Source organism: Nuphar pumila, chromosome 13, assembly GCF_984573655.1.
Source record: "Nuphar pumila chromosome 13, dmNupPumi1.hap1.1, whole genome shotgun sequence".
NCBI lineage: Eukaryota > Viridiplantae > Streptophyta > Magnoliopsida > Nymphaeales > Nymphaeaceae > Nuphar > Nuphar pumila.
This window is the reverse complement of record NC_143261.1, coordinates 95,438,892-95,459,139: the sequence shown is the minus strand read 5'-3', so window position 1 is coordinate 95,459,139 and position 20,248 is coordinate 95,438,892. Positions and strand designations below refer to the sequence as shown.

Here is a 20,248-nt window from a genome sequence, read left to right as displayed (position 1 = left end):
AACTTAAAAGATATTCCCTTTTTCTTTTTTAACACTCCCCCTCAAGCTGGAGCATATATATCTATCATGCTCAGCTTGTCGCAACATCTAAGGAAGCCCACACTAGCAAGAGGTTTACTAAACACATCAGCAGCTTGATCCTTTGAAGCAACATGACAAGTAGAGATTTGTCCTGTCTGTACTAGATCTCTTATGTAGTGACAATCAACTTCAATGTGTTTCATCCTCTCGTGAAACACTGGATTATTTGCGATATAGGTGGCTGCTCTGTTATCACATCTCATCACCATTGGTGTTGAGGTTTGTACATGTAGATCTCTGAGAGCTGATCTAACCCATATCATTTCGGCTGCAGTTTGAGCCATGGCTCTATTTTGACTTAGCACTCGATCAGGCTACTACGGTCTGTCTTTTGCTTTTCCAGCTTATTAAATTTTTGCCTATAAACACACAAAACCCCGTAGTGGACTTTCTATCACTAATGTCTCCTGCATAGTCAGCATCCGAATAGACAACTATATCAAGAGAGGAGCTTGATTTGTATAGTAGTCCTTGTTAAAATGTATCTAATATATATATATATATATATATATATATATATATATATATATATATATATATATTGTTTATTACATCAATACCCGATAGGGGTATTTTTGTAATTTCACATAGTTGTTTTAGAAAACAACTATTTTCAGTTTTTTGTTTAAATGTATTTTTCTTTTCTTATTTTTTTAATTTCTTTTTTATATTTTTTAAAGGCCAAAAGGGGCTCCAACCATAGAGTCGTTGGAGCCCCCAACGGTCACAAATGTGACCGTTGGGGGCTCCCAACGACTCCATGGGAGCCCCCTTTTGGGCTCTCCTTTTGAGGCTTTTTGCCTCTCTTTCTCTCCTCTCCCTTGTGTATAAATAGGGGTGATCCTTTATATATTTTTCATTCTTGAGAGCTTTCTCTCTTCTCAATAAGAGGCTTTTTATATTGTTGCCTTCTTAAAGGCTTGTGCTTGTATTGTCCCTTTGTGGACTTGTGATATTGTCTCTTTTATTCATTGTTGTAAGTGCTTGTATGCACTCTTTATATTTTCGCAATATCTCATTACATGGTATCAAAGCCACTCAATTCTTGAAGGAAAAGTGTGGTTCGTATATCTCATATTTAGTGAACATCTTCTCACTTCTTGGCAACATCACGAAGACAAAGATTGACCTATCTTTCAAGCTCAATGGAAAGAATTATATGATGTGGGCATCGGCAATGGAAAATAATCTCAAAGGAAAGAAGCTTTGGGGTTTTGTCATGGGGACCGTTCCGGAACCTAAGCTTATGCTCACGAAGGTGGAAGAAGGTCAAGAAAAGGCTCTTGAGGGAGATGCTCGCCTCAAGGCCATTGAAAGTCATCAAAAGGAAGTGGAAGATTGGGAAAACAATCACGCAAAAATCCTTGCGTGGTTTATGAACAATGTGGAGCTTAAGGTATGTGCTAATATAGCTAAATTTCGTAGAGCCAATGAGGCTTGGTCCTTTATAAGGGGTATGTATACCCAAAAGTATCTTGCAAGAGCATACTTCTTGCAAGAAAAGATTAGAACCACCAAGCAAGGTGATTCTAGCATTCAAGACTATTATAGTGCCCTAAATCCACTATGGGATGAATTGGCTGTCTTGGAGCCAAAATGGGTTTCTATGGAAGATATTGATTTAAGGCAAAAACAAATGGAACAAGAGCGATTGTTTCAATTTCTTTTTGGGCTACGGCCCGAATTTGAGCAAGTGAGATCTTCACTTCTCCATAGATCTATTTTTCCTCCTATTGAGGATGCTATTGCCGAAATCACTCAAGAGGAGACAAGGCTTGGCATGAGTAAGCATGTTGATGAAGTCCTTGTCGTATCAAAACCGGGTAACAATGTTAGAACCTATAAGCCTCCTCATTTTGGGAAACAAGGAAACTACAATGGAGGAAGAAAAATGATTGTTTGTCATTATTGCAATGAGTCGGGTCACATTAGACCCGCTTGTCCAAAGCTTATTGGAACCTTCAAGCCTAAAGTGACCTCTCTTGAAGAAACCACCACCAAAGAAGATGAAGGCAAGAACAATGACATTAAAAAAACTCTTGGACAAATATCTATGGCTCTCCAACAAATGCTAAAAGTTTCTTCCTCCACATCGGGTGCGGCTATTGCTTCAACATCATCACCCGGTACGTATTCTTGGATCCTTGACTCCGGAGCTTCTTTTCATATGACCCCTCATGAAAATGCACTTAGTGATGTTTGCACCAATTCAAAGGACTCTTGTGTCTCTACGGCCGATGGAACTTTTTTGAAAATTTCAAGTATTGGCTCTTTTAAAGATTCACAAAATTTTTGTGTTCCAAAAGTAAGAGTTGTTCCCAAACTAAATTTAAACCTATTTTCGGTTTCTCAAATTGACGACCATGGATGTGAAATATCTTTCTCATCTAATGGTTGCTTTGTGCAGGATCTCCGGTCCGGGAAGCGGATTGGGCAAGGCCATAGAAAGGGAGATCTCTATTATATGGACCATCTTGATCTCCCTACAAACTTTTTTTGTTCTTATGTCCAAGAAAAAAACATGGAAACTTGGCATAAAAGACTTGGTCATCCAAGTTATTCCAAAATGTATATCTTTCCTTTTGGAAACAAATTTTGTAAGGAAAAATAAATTAATTGCAAAGATTGCATTTTTGGAAAAATGAAGTCTATTCCATTTCCAACTAGAACTTTTCTCTCATCAAGGCCTTTTGAATTGGTGCATTCGGATGTTTGGGGGCCTTCTTCGGTTATGTCTAAAGGGGGCTATTCATATTATGTTACGTTTATTGATGACTTTACTCGGTATGTTTGGATTTATTTCCTTAGTCATAAGTCGGGAGTATTTACTTCCTTTAAAGATTTTCATAAAAAGGTTCAAAATCAATTTCAAAGTAACATATCTATTTTAAGATCCGATTCCGGTGGCGAATACTTATCTCATGAATTCTGAAACTATTTTACCCAAAATGACATTTGCCACCAAAAGTCATGTCCTAGGACCCCTCAACAAAATGGCCTAGCGGAAAGGAAACATAGGCACATTATAGAAACCTTTAGAACATTACTTGTTTCTAGGAATATTCCAAAGAAGTTTTGGGCTGAAGCCGTTCTAACCTCAACCTATCTAATCAATAGAATGCCCTCTTCTAAGTTAAAAAATGCTTCTCCTTATGAAAAACTCTTTAAATTTTCACCCGATTTCAATCGTCTTCGTATTTTTGGTTGCAAATGTTTTGTCCTACTACATAAAAGGGATAAGTTATCTCCAAAAGCAATTGAATGTGTTTTTTTAGGATATGGTGAAAATAAAAAAAGGGTATAGATGTTATGATTTTAAGAATGATGAACTATATGTTTCAAAAGATGTAACATTTCTAGAAGAAGAAAACGGTTTTGATAAAATAGAAGAAACAAATGAAATTGATTATATATTCTTATATGATCTTATTGATGACATACAAGAAGATTTTCTTGAAAACATAGACGATACTCGGGAGGTATCCCCTCTTGACATAACACTCTCAAATGATAGTGATTCAAATATAAATGTTCATGATAGTTATACCAATATAAATGTTTACTCAAGAAGAAATCAAGAAAAACCTATTAGTGCCCTCGAAAAATACTCTCAAATTTTCGAATCAATTGAGGAACCACAAGTTAGGCATTCTTCTAGAATATCAATACCCCCAAATAGGTTTGTCTCCTATGACTCTTTAACTCCCAACTATCGGGCATGTTTGATAACTCTACACTCTTATTTTGAACCAACTCACTATAATCAAGCTAAATCTATACCTCATTGGGTTGAAGCAATGCAAGTTGAACTAAATGCTTTAAAAAAGGCCAATACTTGGGAAGTAGTTGATCTACCCTCACACAAAAAACCTATTGGTTGTCGTTGGGTCTTCAAAGTTAAAACTAAAAGCGATGGCTCTTTGGAACGATATAAAGCAAGATTGGTTGCTAAGGGATACTCCCAAGAATATGGTATTGATTACGAAGAAACATTCGCCCCCGTAGCTCGTATGACAAGTGTCAGAACCTTAATAGCTGTCGCATCAACCAAAAAATGGCCTATTTATCAACTTGACGTAAAAAATGCTTTTTTAAATGGAAGTTTAAGTGAAGAAGTTTATATGGATCCACCACCCGGAATAAATATTAAGCAAGGTGAAACACTTCGGCTTTTAAAGGCATTATATGGTCTTAAACAAGCTCCTAAGGCTTGGTATGATCGTTTTAGTGATATCATGATAAAATTAGGATTTCATTCTTGTTATACTGACACTGCTCTTTTTGTTAAAAATGCAGGTTCTAGTATCGTAATTTTGTTGCTTTATGTTGATGATATGATTATCACTGGGAATGATCAAAGTAGTATTATTAATGTTAAAAATATGTTAAAAGATAATTTTGATATGTCTGACTTAGGTTTTCTCAGATATTTTCTTGGAATTGAGGTTGCATATTCTCCTAGAGGATATATTTTGTCACAGATGAAGCTTGCTGCAGATATATGTTCTAAGTCTGAGATTTCTGATGATAAGAAAGTAGAGACTCCCGAGGATATTAATGCCAAATTGCGGTTGGAGGATGGGGTTCTTCTAGAAGATCCCACACCTTACAGACAACTCATTGGGTCTCTTACCTATTTAACCATCATGAGACCAGATATCACTCATGCGGTTCACTCAGTTAGCCAATTTCAGCATGCTGCTACAACTGTGCATATGAGTGCTGTTCTCCGAATCATCAGCTACATTCGGAATACCATCAATAAAGGGCTATTTCTATCCTCCTCTTATTCCTTGAATCTTCTTGCTTATACTGATGCAGATTGGGGAGGTAATCCAAATGATCGAGTCTCAACTATTGGTTTTTGTGTCTTTTTAGGGGACTCTTTGATTGCCTGGCGATGCATGAAGCAGCAGAAAGTTTCACTATCATCTACTGAAGCTGAGTACCGGGCTATGGCAACCACGACCATGGAACTTGTATGGCTTCGCAGTTTGCTTAAAGACATGGGAGTTGATATTACCGAAGCCTCAAAGCTATGTTGCGACAACAAGAGGGTCATCTATATTGCGAGCAATCATATTTTTCATGAGCGTACAAAACATATCGAAATGGATTGCCACTATGTTCGTGACGAATTCTTACGAGGAACTATTGCTCTGCCATATGTCACTTCAGAATATCAGTTGGCGGACTTCTTCACTAAAGCTCTTCCGGCTCCTCGCTTCATGTTTCTTCTTGGCAAACTTTCCGTCATCTCCCCGTAAAGTTTGAGGGGGGGGGTGTTAAAATGTATCTAATATATATATATATATATATATATATATTGTTTATTACATGAATACCCGATAGGGGTATTTTTGTAATTTCACATAGTTGTTTTAGAAAACAACTATTTTCAGTTTTTTGTTTAAATGTATTTTTCTTTTCTTATTTTTTTAATTTCTTTTTTATATTTTTTAAAGGCCAAAAGAGGCTCCAACCATAGAGTCGTTGGAGCCCCCAACGGTCACAAATGTGACCGTTGGGGGCTCCCAACGACTCCATGGGAGCCCCCTTTTGGGCTCTCCTTTTGAGGCTTTTTGCCTCTCTTTCTCTCCTCTCCCTTGTGTATAAATAGGGGTGATCCCCTTGTATATTTTTTATTCTTGAGAGCTTTCTCTCTTCTCAATAAAAGGCTTTTTATATTGTTGCCTTCTTAAAGGCTTGTGCTTGTATTGTCCCTTTGTGGACTTGTGATATTGTCTCTTTTATTCATTGTTGTAAGTGCTTGTATGCACTCTTTATATTTCTGCAATATCTCATTACAGTCCTTTACCTGGAGAAGACTTCAAGTACCTGAGAATCATCATTGTAGCTTGCCAATGTACTTGGGTTGGTTTATCCATGAACTGGCTAATCTTGCTCACAGCTAGGGAAATATCTGGTCTTGTCACTGTAATATACAAGAGTTTACCAACCAGAGACCTCAAACTTCTACTGGTTCTGCTTCTTCAAACATGTGAAGTTTAGGATCCATTGGAATGTTGGCAGGTTTGGCTCTTAACATTCCTGTTTCCCGTAACAAATCAAGTACATACTTCCTCTGTGATAGGACTAACCCTTCACGGTTTCTAGCCACCTCTATACCCAAGAAGTATCTAAGAGGACCAAGATCTTTGGTAACGAAGTGCTTCTGTAGATGAGCTTTGGTATATGAGACATCCTTGTTATTGCTTTCTGTGAGTATAATATCATCCACGTACACAACCATAACCTCAACCCCCAGAGTTTTCTTAACAAATAATGAGTGGTCTGATGCCGACCTGTTAAAATCAAATGCAGACACACTCTCAAACAGCTTCTGAAACCACGCACGTGGACTTTGCTTTAAACCATATATCACTTTCTTTAACTTGCACACCTGGTAACACTCACCCTGAACCTCGAAACCCAGAGGTTGCTGCATATACACAGTCTCAGACAAATCATCATACAAAAAGGCGTTCTTCACATCCAACTGGCATAGGCTCTATCCATTATGGATAACCACTGATATGACTAGCTGAATAGTGCCAAGACGTGCCACAGGAGAAAAGGTTTCAAAGAAGTCTACCCCATACGTCTGTGTGTACCCTTTTGCCACCAATCTGGATTTGTACCGTTCAATTGTGCCATCCGAATTTATACTTAATGGTGTAGACCCACTTACACCCAACAATATCTGCGTCAACAGGTGGAGTAACCAATTCCCAGGTATTCCGTGAAACTAAGGCATCCATCTCATATTGCATAGCAACCTTCCATTTGGAGTCTAAGACTACCTGATGGTGATTCAGTGGTAGAGATTCAACAGATAGAGATATGATGAACTCCTTCATGTGACTCCCAAGTCTCGCATCTGTAACAAACTTAGAAATGGGATGTAAGGTGCATTGTCTTTTATCTTTCCTGATAACGATTGGCAAATTATCATCCACAATAGAAGCTTCAGTCGTGGCTGAAGGACTTACTTTTGAGGAAGAAGGTAGTGTAGGTTCTGATTCCATAGGAGATCTACGAGCATATACCATAGGGGGATCATGATACCGTGACTGAGTGTGAGAGGTAGGAAAGCTTGTAGGAATTGACTCCAAAGGAAGAGGGGGTATAGGTAATGGCATAGCATCACCCTGATCACTTAGTAATCTGGAGGCAGTACTTGAAAAAAAAAGGAATGGACTCAAAGAAAGATACATCTGCACTGACATACTCTCTACGAGTGACGGGATCATAACACCGCTACCCTTTTTGATTTTTGGATAACCCACAAAAATACTTTATGGATTGAGCCGATAGTTTGTCTCGATGAGGCCCTAGTTTATGAACAAAACAAACACACCCAAACACCTTGGGAGAGATCGAGAAAAGAGGTGCATTGGGATATAGGATTTTCACAGGAATTTGTTCTCCCAATGAGGATGACGGCATGCGATTGATAAGGTAGCAAGCTGTAAGAATGACATCTCCCCAATATGGAGGCATACATGATTGTAACATAAGTCTGCGAGCAACATCTAGAAGGTGTCTATGCTTACTTTCAGCTACCCCATTTTGTTGGGAGGTATGGGCACAAGTCGTTTGAGGTCGAATGCCACGATTCTTATAAAACAATAGTAACTCATTGGTTTTAAACTCGATAGCATTGTCAGTGCGAATGATCTTGACAAGAGAATCAAACTGAGTGTTTATTTCAATAATGAGAGACATAAGAATGGAAGGAACTTCTGATCTATCTTTTATTAAAAATACCCATGATAATATGGAAAAATCATCGACAATGACTAAATAATAACGATCCTGGGACCTACTGGGAACTCTACTAGGTCCCCACACATCAACGTGAAGAAGCTCAAATAATCGTTGACTGGATGGATTCTGACTTGAAGAAAATGAACTCCTGTGGTGTTTACCCAGCTGGCAGGCTTCATATTGGAATGAGGTAGAAGGTGAAATTTGAGGAAGAATTCTATGAAGTTTTGGCAACGGAACATAGGGGTGGCAAAATCTGACACGACCCGCCAACCCACTTCTTAGGCGGGTTCGGGTTTGGCTTAAACGGGTTCGTGTCGTTAACGGGTCGACACGCCTAACCCATTTATTAAATGGGTCGGGTTCGTGTTAGGGGTATGCCAACCTGCCAACTCGGCTGACTCGTTTAATAAACGGGTTAGGCGGGCGGGTTTACCCGAACCCGCCCGCCAAGCCGTTTACCCGACCCCGACCTGCCCGCCAACCCGCCCGTTTACCCGACCCCGACCTGCCCGCCTGCCCGCGCCCGTTTACCCGACCTGACCCGTTTATTAAACGAGTTAACCGTATCGTGTCGGGTTAACCGTTTAATAAATGGGTCGGGTTCATGTTTGCCACAGCCGACCCGTTTAATAAACGGGTTGGGTTCGTGTTGAGGTATGCTGACCCGCCAACCCGACTCGATTGCCACCCCTAAGGGCACATGACCAAGACGAAGGTGCCATTGATAAGAACTGGTGGATGACTAAGACACGGTATGCACGACTCCCAGTAGTTGATGAAGATAGTAGACACCTCCTTCTTCATAGCCTCCACCAATCCTCTTCCCCGTTAGCAAATCCTGAAACATACAACACAAATGATAAAAAATCACTCTATAATTGTGCTCTTTTGCAATACGACTAACTGACAATAAATTTTGAGGAAAGGAAGGAGCATAAAGCACATCTGTCAGCTGAAGTGACAGAGAGATTGAAACATTTCCTTGTCCCACAATAGGAGATAAACTCCCATCAGCAAGGACAACCTTGTGATGATCACACATGGGGTCTAGCTTAGAAAAATTTTGTGAAGACCCACATAGGTGTCTAGAGGCACCTGAATCAATAATCCATCTACCACCTTGGTGATTCAATCCTTCACCTTTTGAGTAAGCAACATCAACAATGGGAGTAACTGCGTTCGAACTGGGACGGTGAGACATCAATTCTTCATAATCTGCACGACTAAGAGTGACCTAGTCATTGGAGGAGCCAATGGGAATCTCCATGTCAAGCTTCGCAATTTGAGCCTCGGACACATTTAGTGTCTGAGAAGAAGAAGGGGGTCTACCATTTTTATCCCAACACCTGTCCTCAAGATGTCCCAATTTGCCACAATAGGTGCATTGAAATCTACCTCTACCTCCTGTACCTCTGCCACGACCTCTGCTACGCGAATTTAGGAAATTTTCTCTTCCTCGACCAGGGGTGACTACAAGCGCTGATGTTTGTGAATCAGAATGAGTTTGCGAAAGAGTGATGGCTAATCTATTTAGGCGGCTGTAGGCTTCGGCAAGAGTTGGAACATCCGATCTTGTCAACATTTGAACCTTGGCAACCGCAAATTCAGATGATATTCCTGTCAAAAATCTTGCAACCATGGTTTGCTCCTAGTGGGACTTCTGCGTGGTACAACATAGGGGCCTGTGTGCATTCAGTCGTTCAAATGCAGATTTGGCAGAAGCATAATATTGGGCCAGCGTCTGATCTCCTTGTTGCAGTTGATAAATCTCCTACTCGACTTGTAAGATGCGGCTTACATTAGTCTCGTGAGAGTACGTATCTTGAAGGTTGTCCCACATCTCTTTAGCAGTGGTGTAGTAAATAAGACCATCAACGATATAAGGCAATACGCTGTTCATCATCCACGACATAACGATGTCGTTATCTTCATCCCATGTGCTGTATTTCCCAGATTTATCGGGTGGTTCCGGTTCTAAAAGAATATGTTTTTTTCGATGACCAGAAACAGACATCATAAAACTCCGGGACCACCTCGCATAGTTCGAGTCATCTAGCTTGACAGAGGACCCATACAAGAAGGGATTCACAAAGGCTTTATATTCACCACTTAGCTCCCCTTTTTGATCACCATCTTTAGACATCTTGACTTGGTCTCAAACAACCACCAGAGTTGACCTAGATCTGATCGGACCAGATCTAATTTGTGACAAAAAAAACACGTTAGATCACTTCCGGGACTTGTCGAGTCTGATATTGGCCAGGCCCCCACCACGATAGTTCCACCACCGGATCTGACGTTAGAACTGATTCCATATCAGCGTCTGACACACAACACTGATTCCACAACTTCTCTGCACCAGATCCCCACTCGATCTGGTCTTCTCCACGATCCACACTCCACGAGCTTCACGACTGCATCATGCTGGAGGTTGCAGACCTGCTCCGACAATTACAACTTCAACCATATTCAGACCTGGCTGCATCACCTGTCGACCTGCTGCAATCAAGCCTCGACGGTGATCTCAACACAGATCTGTCTTCCACACGATGGTTCAGTCACAGTAGACGCATCAACGACCCCAACGATAGTAGTGGCAGAAACGACCCCAAAAGCACCACCCCGTGTCGCAGACGAAACAACAACAGTTTCGTCAGCATCACGCAACAACAGCAGTGTTGCAGAAGCAACAACAACGACAACTGCCGCGGCAATGTCGACACCTGTAGACAGAGGCGACTGCGGAGGCTGCTGCAGAGACGTCTTTGCGCAACGACGTCGAGAGGTGGAGGCTGCAACAAGGTCGTCGTCGACGATGTTAGTCACCCAGGATGGGTGGCTTTGATACCATGTTGACGTCGGCTGGGTTCCTGGCAAAACAATAACAGAGAGAGAGTAATCATTATTAAGCATTAGGCCCTAATCCCTTCTTAAAGGAATTAGTTAATAATAAGTTACAAAAGTACTCCTATTTTCCATGAATTACGTACTACTACCCAAACTGAAAAGATATTCCCTTTTTCTTTTTTAACAATGCATAATAGGGAGACTTGTAATTTAGAATCTTCATGTGCAACATATTTATAACATGCACAACTTAATGAAAGACCTCTGTCCAAAGGCATAAAGTGTTTTTTCTGGCATGTAACATCACTAGGGTATTTTCAACAATATAACAATGCTTTCTTTTAACTAGTTCATTTTGTTGAGGGTGTAAGGGCAAGATACTCTTATGTTGCTTCCATTATTTTCAAGATTAAGTAATGAATTCCTTCGAAAAATACTCGCTTCTACCATCACACTACAAATTCAGAATAGACATAGGAAATTGATTTTTAACTAACACATGGAATTTCGTGAATATATTGAATACTTCATGCTTATGTTTGATAAAATATATCCACGTATAACAAGAAAAGTTATTAATGAAGAAAACATAGTAATGATTGCCCTGGTCCCCATACATCAGAGTGCACAAATTTGACAACTTAGCAAGATTTGCACAAATTTTTAACTTCACATTGTTCATGAACCATGCCAAGATCTTAGTATGTTCACTTTCCCAATATTCGATCTTAGCTTGATAATCTTGAATGGATTTCTCTCTTTCCTCTCCATCAATTACTTTAACTTAATCTCCTTTTTTGTGAGCTTGAGTTGCGGCTCAGGAACCGTGCCACAAACATAACCCCAAAGTTTCTTTCATTTGAAGTGGTTCTCTATTGTGGCACCCATGTCAAGTAGTTCGACCCATTTAATTTGAAAGAGATCCCAATCTTAGACTCTTGTTCGGTCATGATGAAGAAACATAATAAGAAAAAGAGGGAGAATGTGAAAGAAAGAAGGAAAACAATGAGCACTTGATCACCACACTCTCATGAAGAAGAGGGTGGAAGGAAGAGAAGGCAACAAGCACCTGATCTGCCGATCACCACGAACTTCGATCACTATGATCTCACACAAGCACCTAATTAAAGATCCAAGAATCAAGAGCCTATTGGCTCTGATACCATGTAATGTAATGTGCAAAACAAGTGCAGAAAGATGAGCCTAAAAAGGCAGAGCTGAATGTTAAGTTATTTCTAACAGCTAGCTAATGGCAAGGTCCAATGGCTAGTTAGCTAGCCATTAGACCTAGCCCAACTGATAGCTAGTCAATGCCAAAAATGCCCTTGAGTGGCATTTACAATACAAAATAAAAATAAAAATAAAAAGCACATAAAATAAATCCTAAAATACAATCTAAAAAACATGTATATATATACACATTAAGGTGTGTATATATATGTGTGTGTGTACATGTCCATAGAAATATATATGTATACATACATATATTTAGCATGCTCTTGTGCTCTTGTATTAGCCCTTAAGTGGCCTCTTGTGTTTGGCCTTAGTGGCCTTGTACTTGTGCACTTATTATTGTGTAGCACTCAGTTGCTTTTATTGTGCACACATTTTTTCTGTTTCATTACATGACCAACCAAGAAAGACACCTACTTTTTGATTAGGTGTGTGGTCCTAGATGTAGTATGCTCTCCTTGTGTTTGATTCATATGGTGTGGCACCATTTTATAAGAAAATATGTTTCAATGTAAGCTTTTAAGCAATGAAAAGTAGCAAATGCATCACACTTAGATTTTAGGAAAAATATTTTTGTTTATCCATTATAAGCACAATAAAACAACTTGGACATATGACACTAGCAGTCACATTCTAAACTAGACTTGGGATTGAGTTTATTAGAAATCAATCTTTCAATGAAACCACGACTACAATGAACAAGACGGCTGTGCTGGACATTGGCTTTATTTAATCCAAAAGTACTAAACAAAAGTGATGGATTAAGTGACTCTAGACTATGCTTCAAAACGAAACTAGCTGATTTGGATGCCGGATCTACTTTGAAGATATACATATTTCCTGATCTTTTGCCTTCAACGAATATCCTCTTCGTGTAAGGATCCTTGATACAAACATATGACGAAGTAAATACCACACATGAATTGGTATTATCAAAAAGTTTAGAAACAAAAATAAGATTCTTCTTGATGTTGGGAACAAAAAAGATATTAGATGGATTTAGAAAACTAGACTTAGACAAAGGAATAGACACATTTTTGGTATGTGTGATGGGGTGACGAACCTCATCTATAGTAACAATACTATCTTTACCATGATAAGGAACCAAAGTTAAGAACTTGCCCTCATCACCTATGATGTAATTAGCAGCTCCAAAATCAAGATACCACACCCTTGCTCATTCTGCTTTAAATTGAGTCCTGCGAAGCCAACAAGTAGCAATTGTTTATTTATTGGGAGTTGACCTCCACTACTATGACCTCCAAATTGGCTTTTGCCTTGATTCTTTTTCGGTGTTGCCCCTTGATTATATTTATGATCATCTTTGAACCAACAATTCGCTTTGACATGACATGATATCTTGCATATGAAGCAAGTAGGAATAAGGCGTCTCCTTTGGACAACAGTGTTAGGAGGAACATTCGATGTGGGCATACCTCGACCTCCTTGATTGCCCCCACGACTACGTTCCCTGCCTCTTCTAAAGTATCCACCTCTTCCACGGCCTCGTGAGATGCTAGTGACTAGAACTTCCTAAGTTCCATTAGAGGCATCAAGATCAACAGAAAGAGTCATTTCATAATGTAATAGTTTGGCCTTTAAATTCTCAAACGTAGGAAGCTATGTCACATGGGTACAAGTGTGGGTACGTAGGGTATGATACAACAATTTAAACAATTGTAGGTACGGGGACACGACTAGCTATATATATAATTTGTTTGGACTTTGTATCGAGTTGGACCCAATCTATCTTGTATATATATTATATATACCCTTTCTTTCTCTCTCTCCAGCACCGACATAAGGAGGAGAAGCAATCGGGTATGCCTCCCTTCCTCCTCCTGTCTCTCTCTCCACCACTTTCTTCCTCCTCTTTCGTTTCTTCTTTTTCCTTTCTTTCTCCTCCTCCTCCTTCTCCCTCGATTCCTTCTTCTTCCCTCTCCTCCCTCTCTTTCGGAGGGGAAATGAGAGGGAAAACCACAGGGTGGGGGGGACAAGAGAGAGAGCTGTTTGGGTCAGGTTTGGGTTGGACCCAACCCAAATCAGTGTGGGACCCGACCCAGGGCGTACCCGCACTAAGTCCGGTACCAGTAGTACCTGTGTCGACATTGGTACGACACCCCAAATTCTGAGTGCTGTAAGGTGGTAGAGATGATGTGATATTCAGGGCCAAGACCGCTAAGAGCCTGCTGAATCATATCCTTATCCGATACTTCATATCCAACCATAGCAAACTGATCAATGATGCTCTTCATCTTATTTAGATATTCCATGATTGACATGGAACCTTTCTTCAAATTCTGAAATTTCCTCTTAAAAAACATTGCCCTAGATTCTGAAATTTGAGAATATGCTTGGACTAATCTAGTCTAGAGTTGCAGTACAATGCAATCATCAAGCACAACAATGAGCACCTCCTGTGACAAAGTGAAGATGATGTAGGTGACCAATGTTTGATCCCGCTTCTTCCATGAAATAAAATCTGGATTTCTGACATGAACATAAGAAATTACAACTCCTTTTCATCTATGATAATATACCCTGGTGGAAGGATGATGAACCCATCAAGATGTCCAGATAGATCTTGACTCCTAATACAACAACAACAACAACAACTACGCCTTCATCCCAAAACAATTGGGGTCAGCGATATGAACCAAAAAAGAAATTCATTTTGGGTCTTCCACATGAATCCTTTTCCTCCAATCATTTCTATCCAACGCCATGTCCTCGGTGAGGTTCAAAGCATTCATATCCTTTCCTATCATCTCCATCCAAGTCTTCCTAGGCCTACCCCGACCTCTTTTAACTAATATATTTTCCCATTTCTCCAACCTTCTAACTGGAGCATCATTAGGCCTTCGCCGAATATGTCCAAACCCCCGTAAACGATTCTCTCGCATCTTATTTTCAATGGGTGCAACACCTACCTTCTTACGTATCTCTTCGTTCCGAATCTTATCTTTTATTGTATTTCCACACATCCATCTAAGCATCCGCATCTCAGCTACACTCATTTTTTGAATATGATGTCTCTTGGCAGCCCAACATTCCGTACCATATAGTAAAGCGGGTCTAATAGTCGTCCTATAAAACTTTCCCTTCAACCGCAATGGCATTCTACGATCGCACAGCACTCCAGTAGCACTTTTCCATTTCATCCACCCAACCTTTATCCTATGATTTACATCTCCATCAATTTCTCCATACTTTTGAATGATGGATCCCAAATATTTGAAATAATCATTCACCGGTATATCTTGCTCACCAAGCTTCACTACACTCCCATCACTACTTCGTTGCTTACTAAACCGACATTCCATATATTCAGTCTTACTCTTACTCAACTTAAAACCTCTAGCTTCCAATGTCTGTCTCCATAATTCTAACTTAGCATTAACCCCAGCTCTAGACTCATCAATCAAAACAATATCATCAGCAAACAACATACACCACGGTACATTTTCTTGAATTGATCTCGTAAGCTCATCCATCACTATCGCAAATAGGAAAGGGCTTAAAGCAGATCCTTGATGTAACCCAACCGTTATCGGGAAATTGGTTGTCACCCCTCCACAAGTGCGGACATTGGTTACTACTCCTTCATACATATCTTTAATTATACTAATGTACTTGAGAGAAACACCTTTCTTCATCATTGTCCACCAGAGAACGTCCCTAGGTACTCTATCGTATGCCTTCTCTAAATCAATAAAAACCATATGCAAATCTTTGTTCCTCTCTCTATATCTTTCAATAAGTTGTCTAAGAAGATGTATAGCTTCCATAGTTGATCTTCCAGGCATAAAACCAAATTGATTCTCCGATATCATGACAACCTTCCTCAACCTAGACTCAATCACCCTCTCCCAAAGTTTCATAGTATGACTCATGAGTTTTATACCACGATAGTTTGTGTAATCTTGTATATCACCCTTATTCTTATATAGAGGCACCAAAGTACTCTTCCTCCACTCATTAGGCATCTTATTTGTTCGCCAAATCAAGTTAAAAAGATTTGTCAACCATTCTAAACCTTTCTCTCCCAAGCATTTCCAAGCCTCGATAGGTATACCATCTGGGCCAACTGCCCTTCTTGATTTCATTTTCTTCAAAGCCTCTGCAATTTCTTTCTTTTGAATCTTGCGCATGAAGTCACGATTTATCTCATGAAAAGGAATGGAGAAGTCTCCAAGATCTTGAGCATGACTATCATTAAATAGCTTATCAAAATAATCTTTCCATCTCTCCTTAATCTCCTCATCTTTGACTAAAACCCTTTGCGTTTCATCTTTGATACATCTAACCATACCCAAATCCTTCGATTTCCTATCTCTCATCTTTGCAAGCCTATAAATATCCTTCTCGCCTTCTTTGGTATCCAACTTGTCATAAACCTCCTTATATACCTTAGCCCTCGCGTTTCGAACAACTTTTTTAGCTTCCTTCTTTGCTATCATATACTTCTCCAAATTCTCATTATCACGACTCTTACTTAGATTTCTATAACACTCTCTTTTAACCTTAATAGCTAATTTGACATCCTCGTTCCACTATGATGTATCCTTACCTAGTGGTGCACCGCCTTTAGACTCACCCAATACCTCCTTAGCTACTTTTCTCATACCACCTGCTATCTTATTCCACATTGATTCTGAATCCTCCTCGAGACACCACTCAACTTCCTTAACTACCTGCTCTACAAACATTCCTTGTTTAGCTCCTTTCAGTGCCCACCACTTAATTCTAGGATCTATCCTATGTCTATCCCTTTTGCGGCATTGTCTAATTCTAAGATCTAAAATTAAGACTCTATGTTGTGTAGCTACACTTTCTCCTGGTATAACCTTACAATCGATGCAACAACCCCTATCTCTCTTTCTAAGTAGGAAAAAATCTATCTGACTCGTATTAACCCCACTTTTAAATGTTACTAGGTGAGACTCCCTCTTCCTAAACCAAGTGTTTGCTAAGATCATATCATAGGACAAACAAAAATCTAAAATCCTTTCTCCACTTTCATTTCTTTCTCCTATACCATAGCCTCCATGGATATTCTCAAATCCATCCCTACTAATGCCTACATGTCCATTAAGGTCACCGCCGATGAAAAGCTTTTCTCCATAAGATGTCTCTTGTACTACTCCATCTAAATCTTCCCAAAATTGATGCTTAATGGAATCATCTAAACCTACTTGAGGTGCATAAACACTAATAATATTAATAATATCCGTACCTAGTACTAATTTAATAAGTAAAATTCTATCACCCTTCCTACGGACCTCAACTACATTATCTATAAACTGACGACTCATAACAATCCCTACTCCATTCCTATTCCTATTTATTCCTGTATACCAAATCTTATATCCCCAAGGTTCTATCACTTTAGCTTTCTCACCTACCCATTTGGTCTCTTGAAGACATAAAATATCAATCTTTCTCCTACACATAACATCTACTAACTCTACCAACTTACCAGTTAAAGACCCTATGTTCCAAGTGGCTAACCTAATTTTATGGTCTTGGACTAACTTCTTTACCCCCACCCGTCCAACAAAGTGAGGGAACCCTTGCCTATTTGACACCACACCTGGGCGCCGGTGTGATGCGTCGCTTCTGGGCGACGACCTAGCAACCCTTGCACATTTATCACTGCCTCCGGGCCTAGAGAGTACAGCGCGTCGCTCAGTAGGGAACGCCCCAACGAAATTCTCATATTGGTTCATTTTTATAGGATATGACAAAGTTTTTATGCTGGCTGTCACAGGCCTACCGCAACCCTCCTCCTTTATCCGGGCTTGGGACCGGCAGTGTATAACTACACAGGCGGAGTTTAATCCTAATGAAAGGCGTTATTTGCCTTTTTGAAGTTAGAAATTTGGAATTGTTCAAAATTTTAGAGAAACCCAGTGTAACAGCAAACCCGAGGTAACGTCATATTTGCCTTGTAGTTGTATATTGTTTTCTATACTAAATCTTTCACATTATATAGAAAACAATATACAAGGCAGCTTTCCATATTTGCCCATAATACATACTTTACAAAATAATAGTCACAATGGGCAATACTGAAAATAATAAGAAAGCAATAAAATACATAACTGGAAACCCAGTGTAACAGCAAACCAGGGGTAACATCAGCCTGTATTGGATCTGGGTATTGTCTCCGGATTCAAAACCCAGATCCAATATTATCTCTCAATAACAATACTAATAATAAAGCTGTAATGGAATTACTTGAGAGAATTATGGAACCTAAGGTAGAGGCCCGCACGTGGAGGAAGCACTGAAGTGGAGAAACTGTATTTTTTCATTATTCATAGACTGAGGTCATGCATCCCTTTATTTTACATAAAGGACTTTGGAGGGTTTTGTATGGATATTTTTCAAGTATGTTAATCTCATACTTGATTTATGTCCACAACTATGAAAATTCATGTTTACTTGAGAACCTTGCCAGATTTATTAATCTCTCTCTCTCTCAGGGTATGTGCTTGCTTTTGTTAGGGTCTGCCATGTTGCCTTCCTAGGAACATCTTGATAGTTGTAAATCTTCATTGTTCCATTGCATTTGGATATTGGATATTTGTTTCAAGAAGTGAATAACTGCTTTGGCATTTAAAATAAACCATTTCAACATGATTGATTTGCTTTTTAATATTTTCCTAAAATTTGAATAATTATTTGTTGTTATTTGCTCTTATTTTAGAAGGTTACTCTTTTATTTCTTCTGATGTATGTTTCTTATTACATTTAGCTGTTATGTGGCAGTGCATCTTTATTTTCTTATCGATTTACTGTGGTGGATTGTTGCAATTTCAAATTAATGTTATGATACTGGTGCCTTTTATGGCATTGGTAAGTTTATGATACTAATAAGACAGATTCATTTTTAGTTTACCTTGTATTTGCTTAGAGAAAATTGGCAACGAGCAAGGTTGCTCGCAAAGTGGAGGGAAAAAGGTGGTGTCCTGCTAATTGGTTATGCTGCTTTTCGGAACTTATCTCTTGGAAAACATGTCAAGGATAAAAGTATTGCTGGAGAGATCTGTGAAGCCTTGCAGGTGAGCTTTATGAGTTCTATAATTCTGTGAATTCCAATTGATTCTACTAGCTTCATGTGCAGATATTGTGCTTGAGTTGAAACAATGTTTTCACAGTTGCATTTGTCATGCCATAAGTCTAACAATAATCAGTATATAAGAAGACACAAATTTGTGGTCCATGCTTCGTCTTGATGTTTTTTGAAAACAATATTTACTTGACTGGGGTAGGAGCTATGTCACATAGGTGTGGGTGCGGGTGCGGTGATGCGGCACTTTAAAAAAACATGGGTGCAGGGGTGCGGGAGGGTTATATATGTATATATATATATATATTTTAACAGTTAACAGCAATTACATTAATTTTTAACAGTATTTTTTTTAAGTCCAGGTTTGGACATTTATGACCCTGGGTGCGCTGACCACACCCAGGGTCGGCTTAACTGCACCAGGTGCCGCACCCGAGTCGCGTCGCGTCGACGCGGGTGCAGCACCCTGTTGGCCGAATCCCTGTGACATAGGATAGGAGGAATGCCTTCTCGGTGATTGTGTCTGTTGCGAACTTATCTTGGGAAGATGGATGCAGATTAAAGAAAAAAATGGCGCAGAGTTTTTTGGTTGGAGATTTTATGCAGTTGGTAATCTGGGAAGATAAAAATAGCCTTATTCTTAAAGAATTTTGAGCCATCGTAACAAGCTACATGATTCAATAAAATCTGGGCCTATATCAATTGTCCCTGATGAGGTGACCTCTTGGATCACTTTTTATCAAGCGGGTTATCATCCCATATCTAGTCTTTATCTGCCTTTAGTTTTTTGTGCCTTATCTTTGTTCACATTGTTTTGTATTGCTTTTGTAGTGAAATCCTGATGATCACATCTTTGTGTCTTTAATATACTAATTTAGACTTTCAGAAGAGAAGGGTTGCGTCATTCATTTACATTATTGGAGTTGGGCTAGTCCGGAATCCAATCAACAGAATAAACACACATGAGAAAGCAAGAATTCAGACTTTTGAAATTAAGGGTCGTTTGATACACGGGACGTGCCTGGGTGGGGACTGACTGGTCCCTGCCCGGCCTGTGTTCCATGTTTGATTACGTGCGGAGAACACAAGCTGCGCAGGACACAGCGGCCCTGTGCAGTGGTTTTTGGAGGGACACGCTGGTCGCACCCCCAGGTGTGCGACCACACGTTCTGGACAAACACCATCATGCAGCGTTTGTCCTGAGAGTCAAACACGCCCTAAGCAATGTTATCTTTTTGT

At 39.6% G+C, this 20,248-nt stretch overlaps 1 protein-coding gene across 1 annotated transcript in view; it reads left to right on the top strand.

Moving 5' to 3' along the window:
- LOC149819299 (protein CHROMATIN REMODELING 20-like) overlaps positions 1-20,248 on the top strand; it is a 141,503-nt gene that overhangs the window by 85,192 nt on the left and 36,063 nt on the right. The window contains exon 15 of the mRNA XM_089985505.1: positions 18,854-19,001. Within this exon, the coding sequence (XP_089841631.1) occupies positions 18,854-19,001 (148 nt within the window). The remainder of the gene's footprint in view (positions 1-18,853; positions 19,002-20,248) is intronic.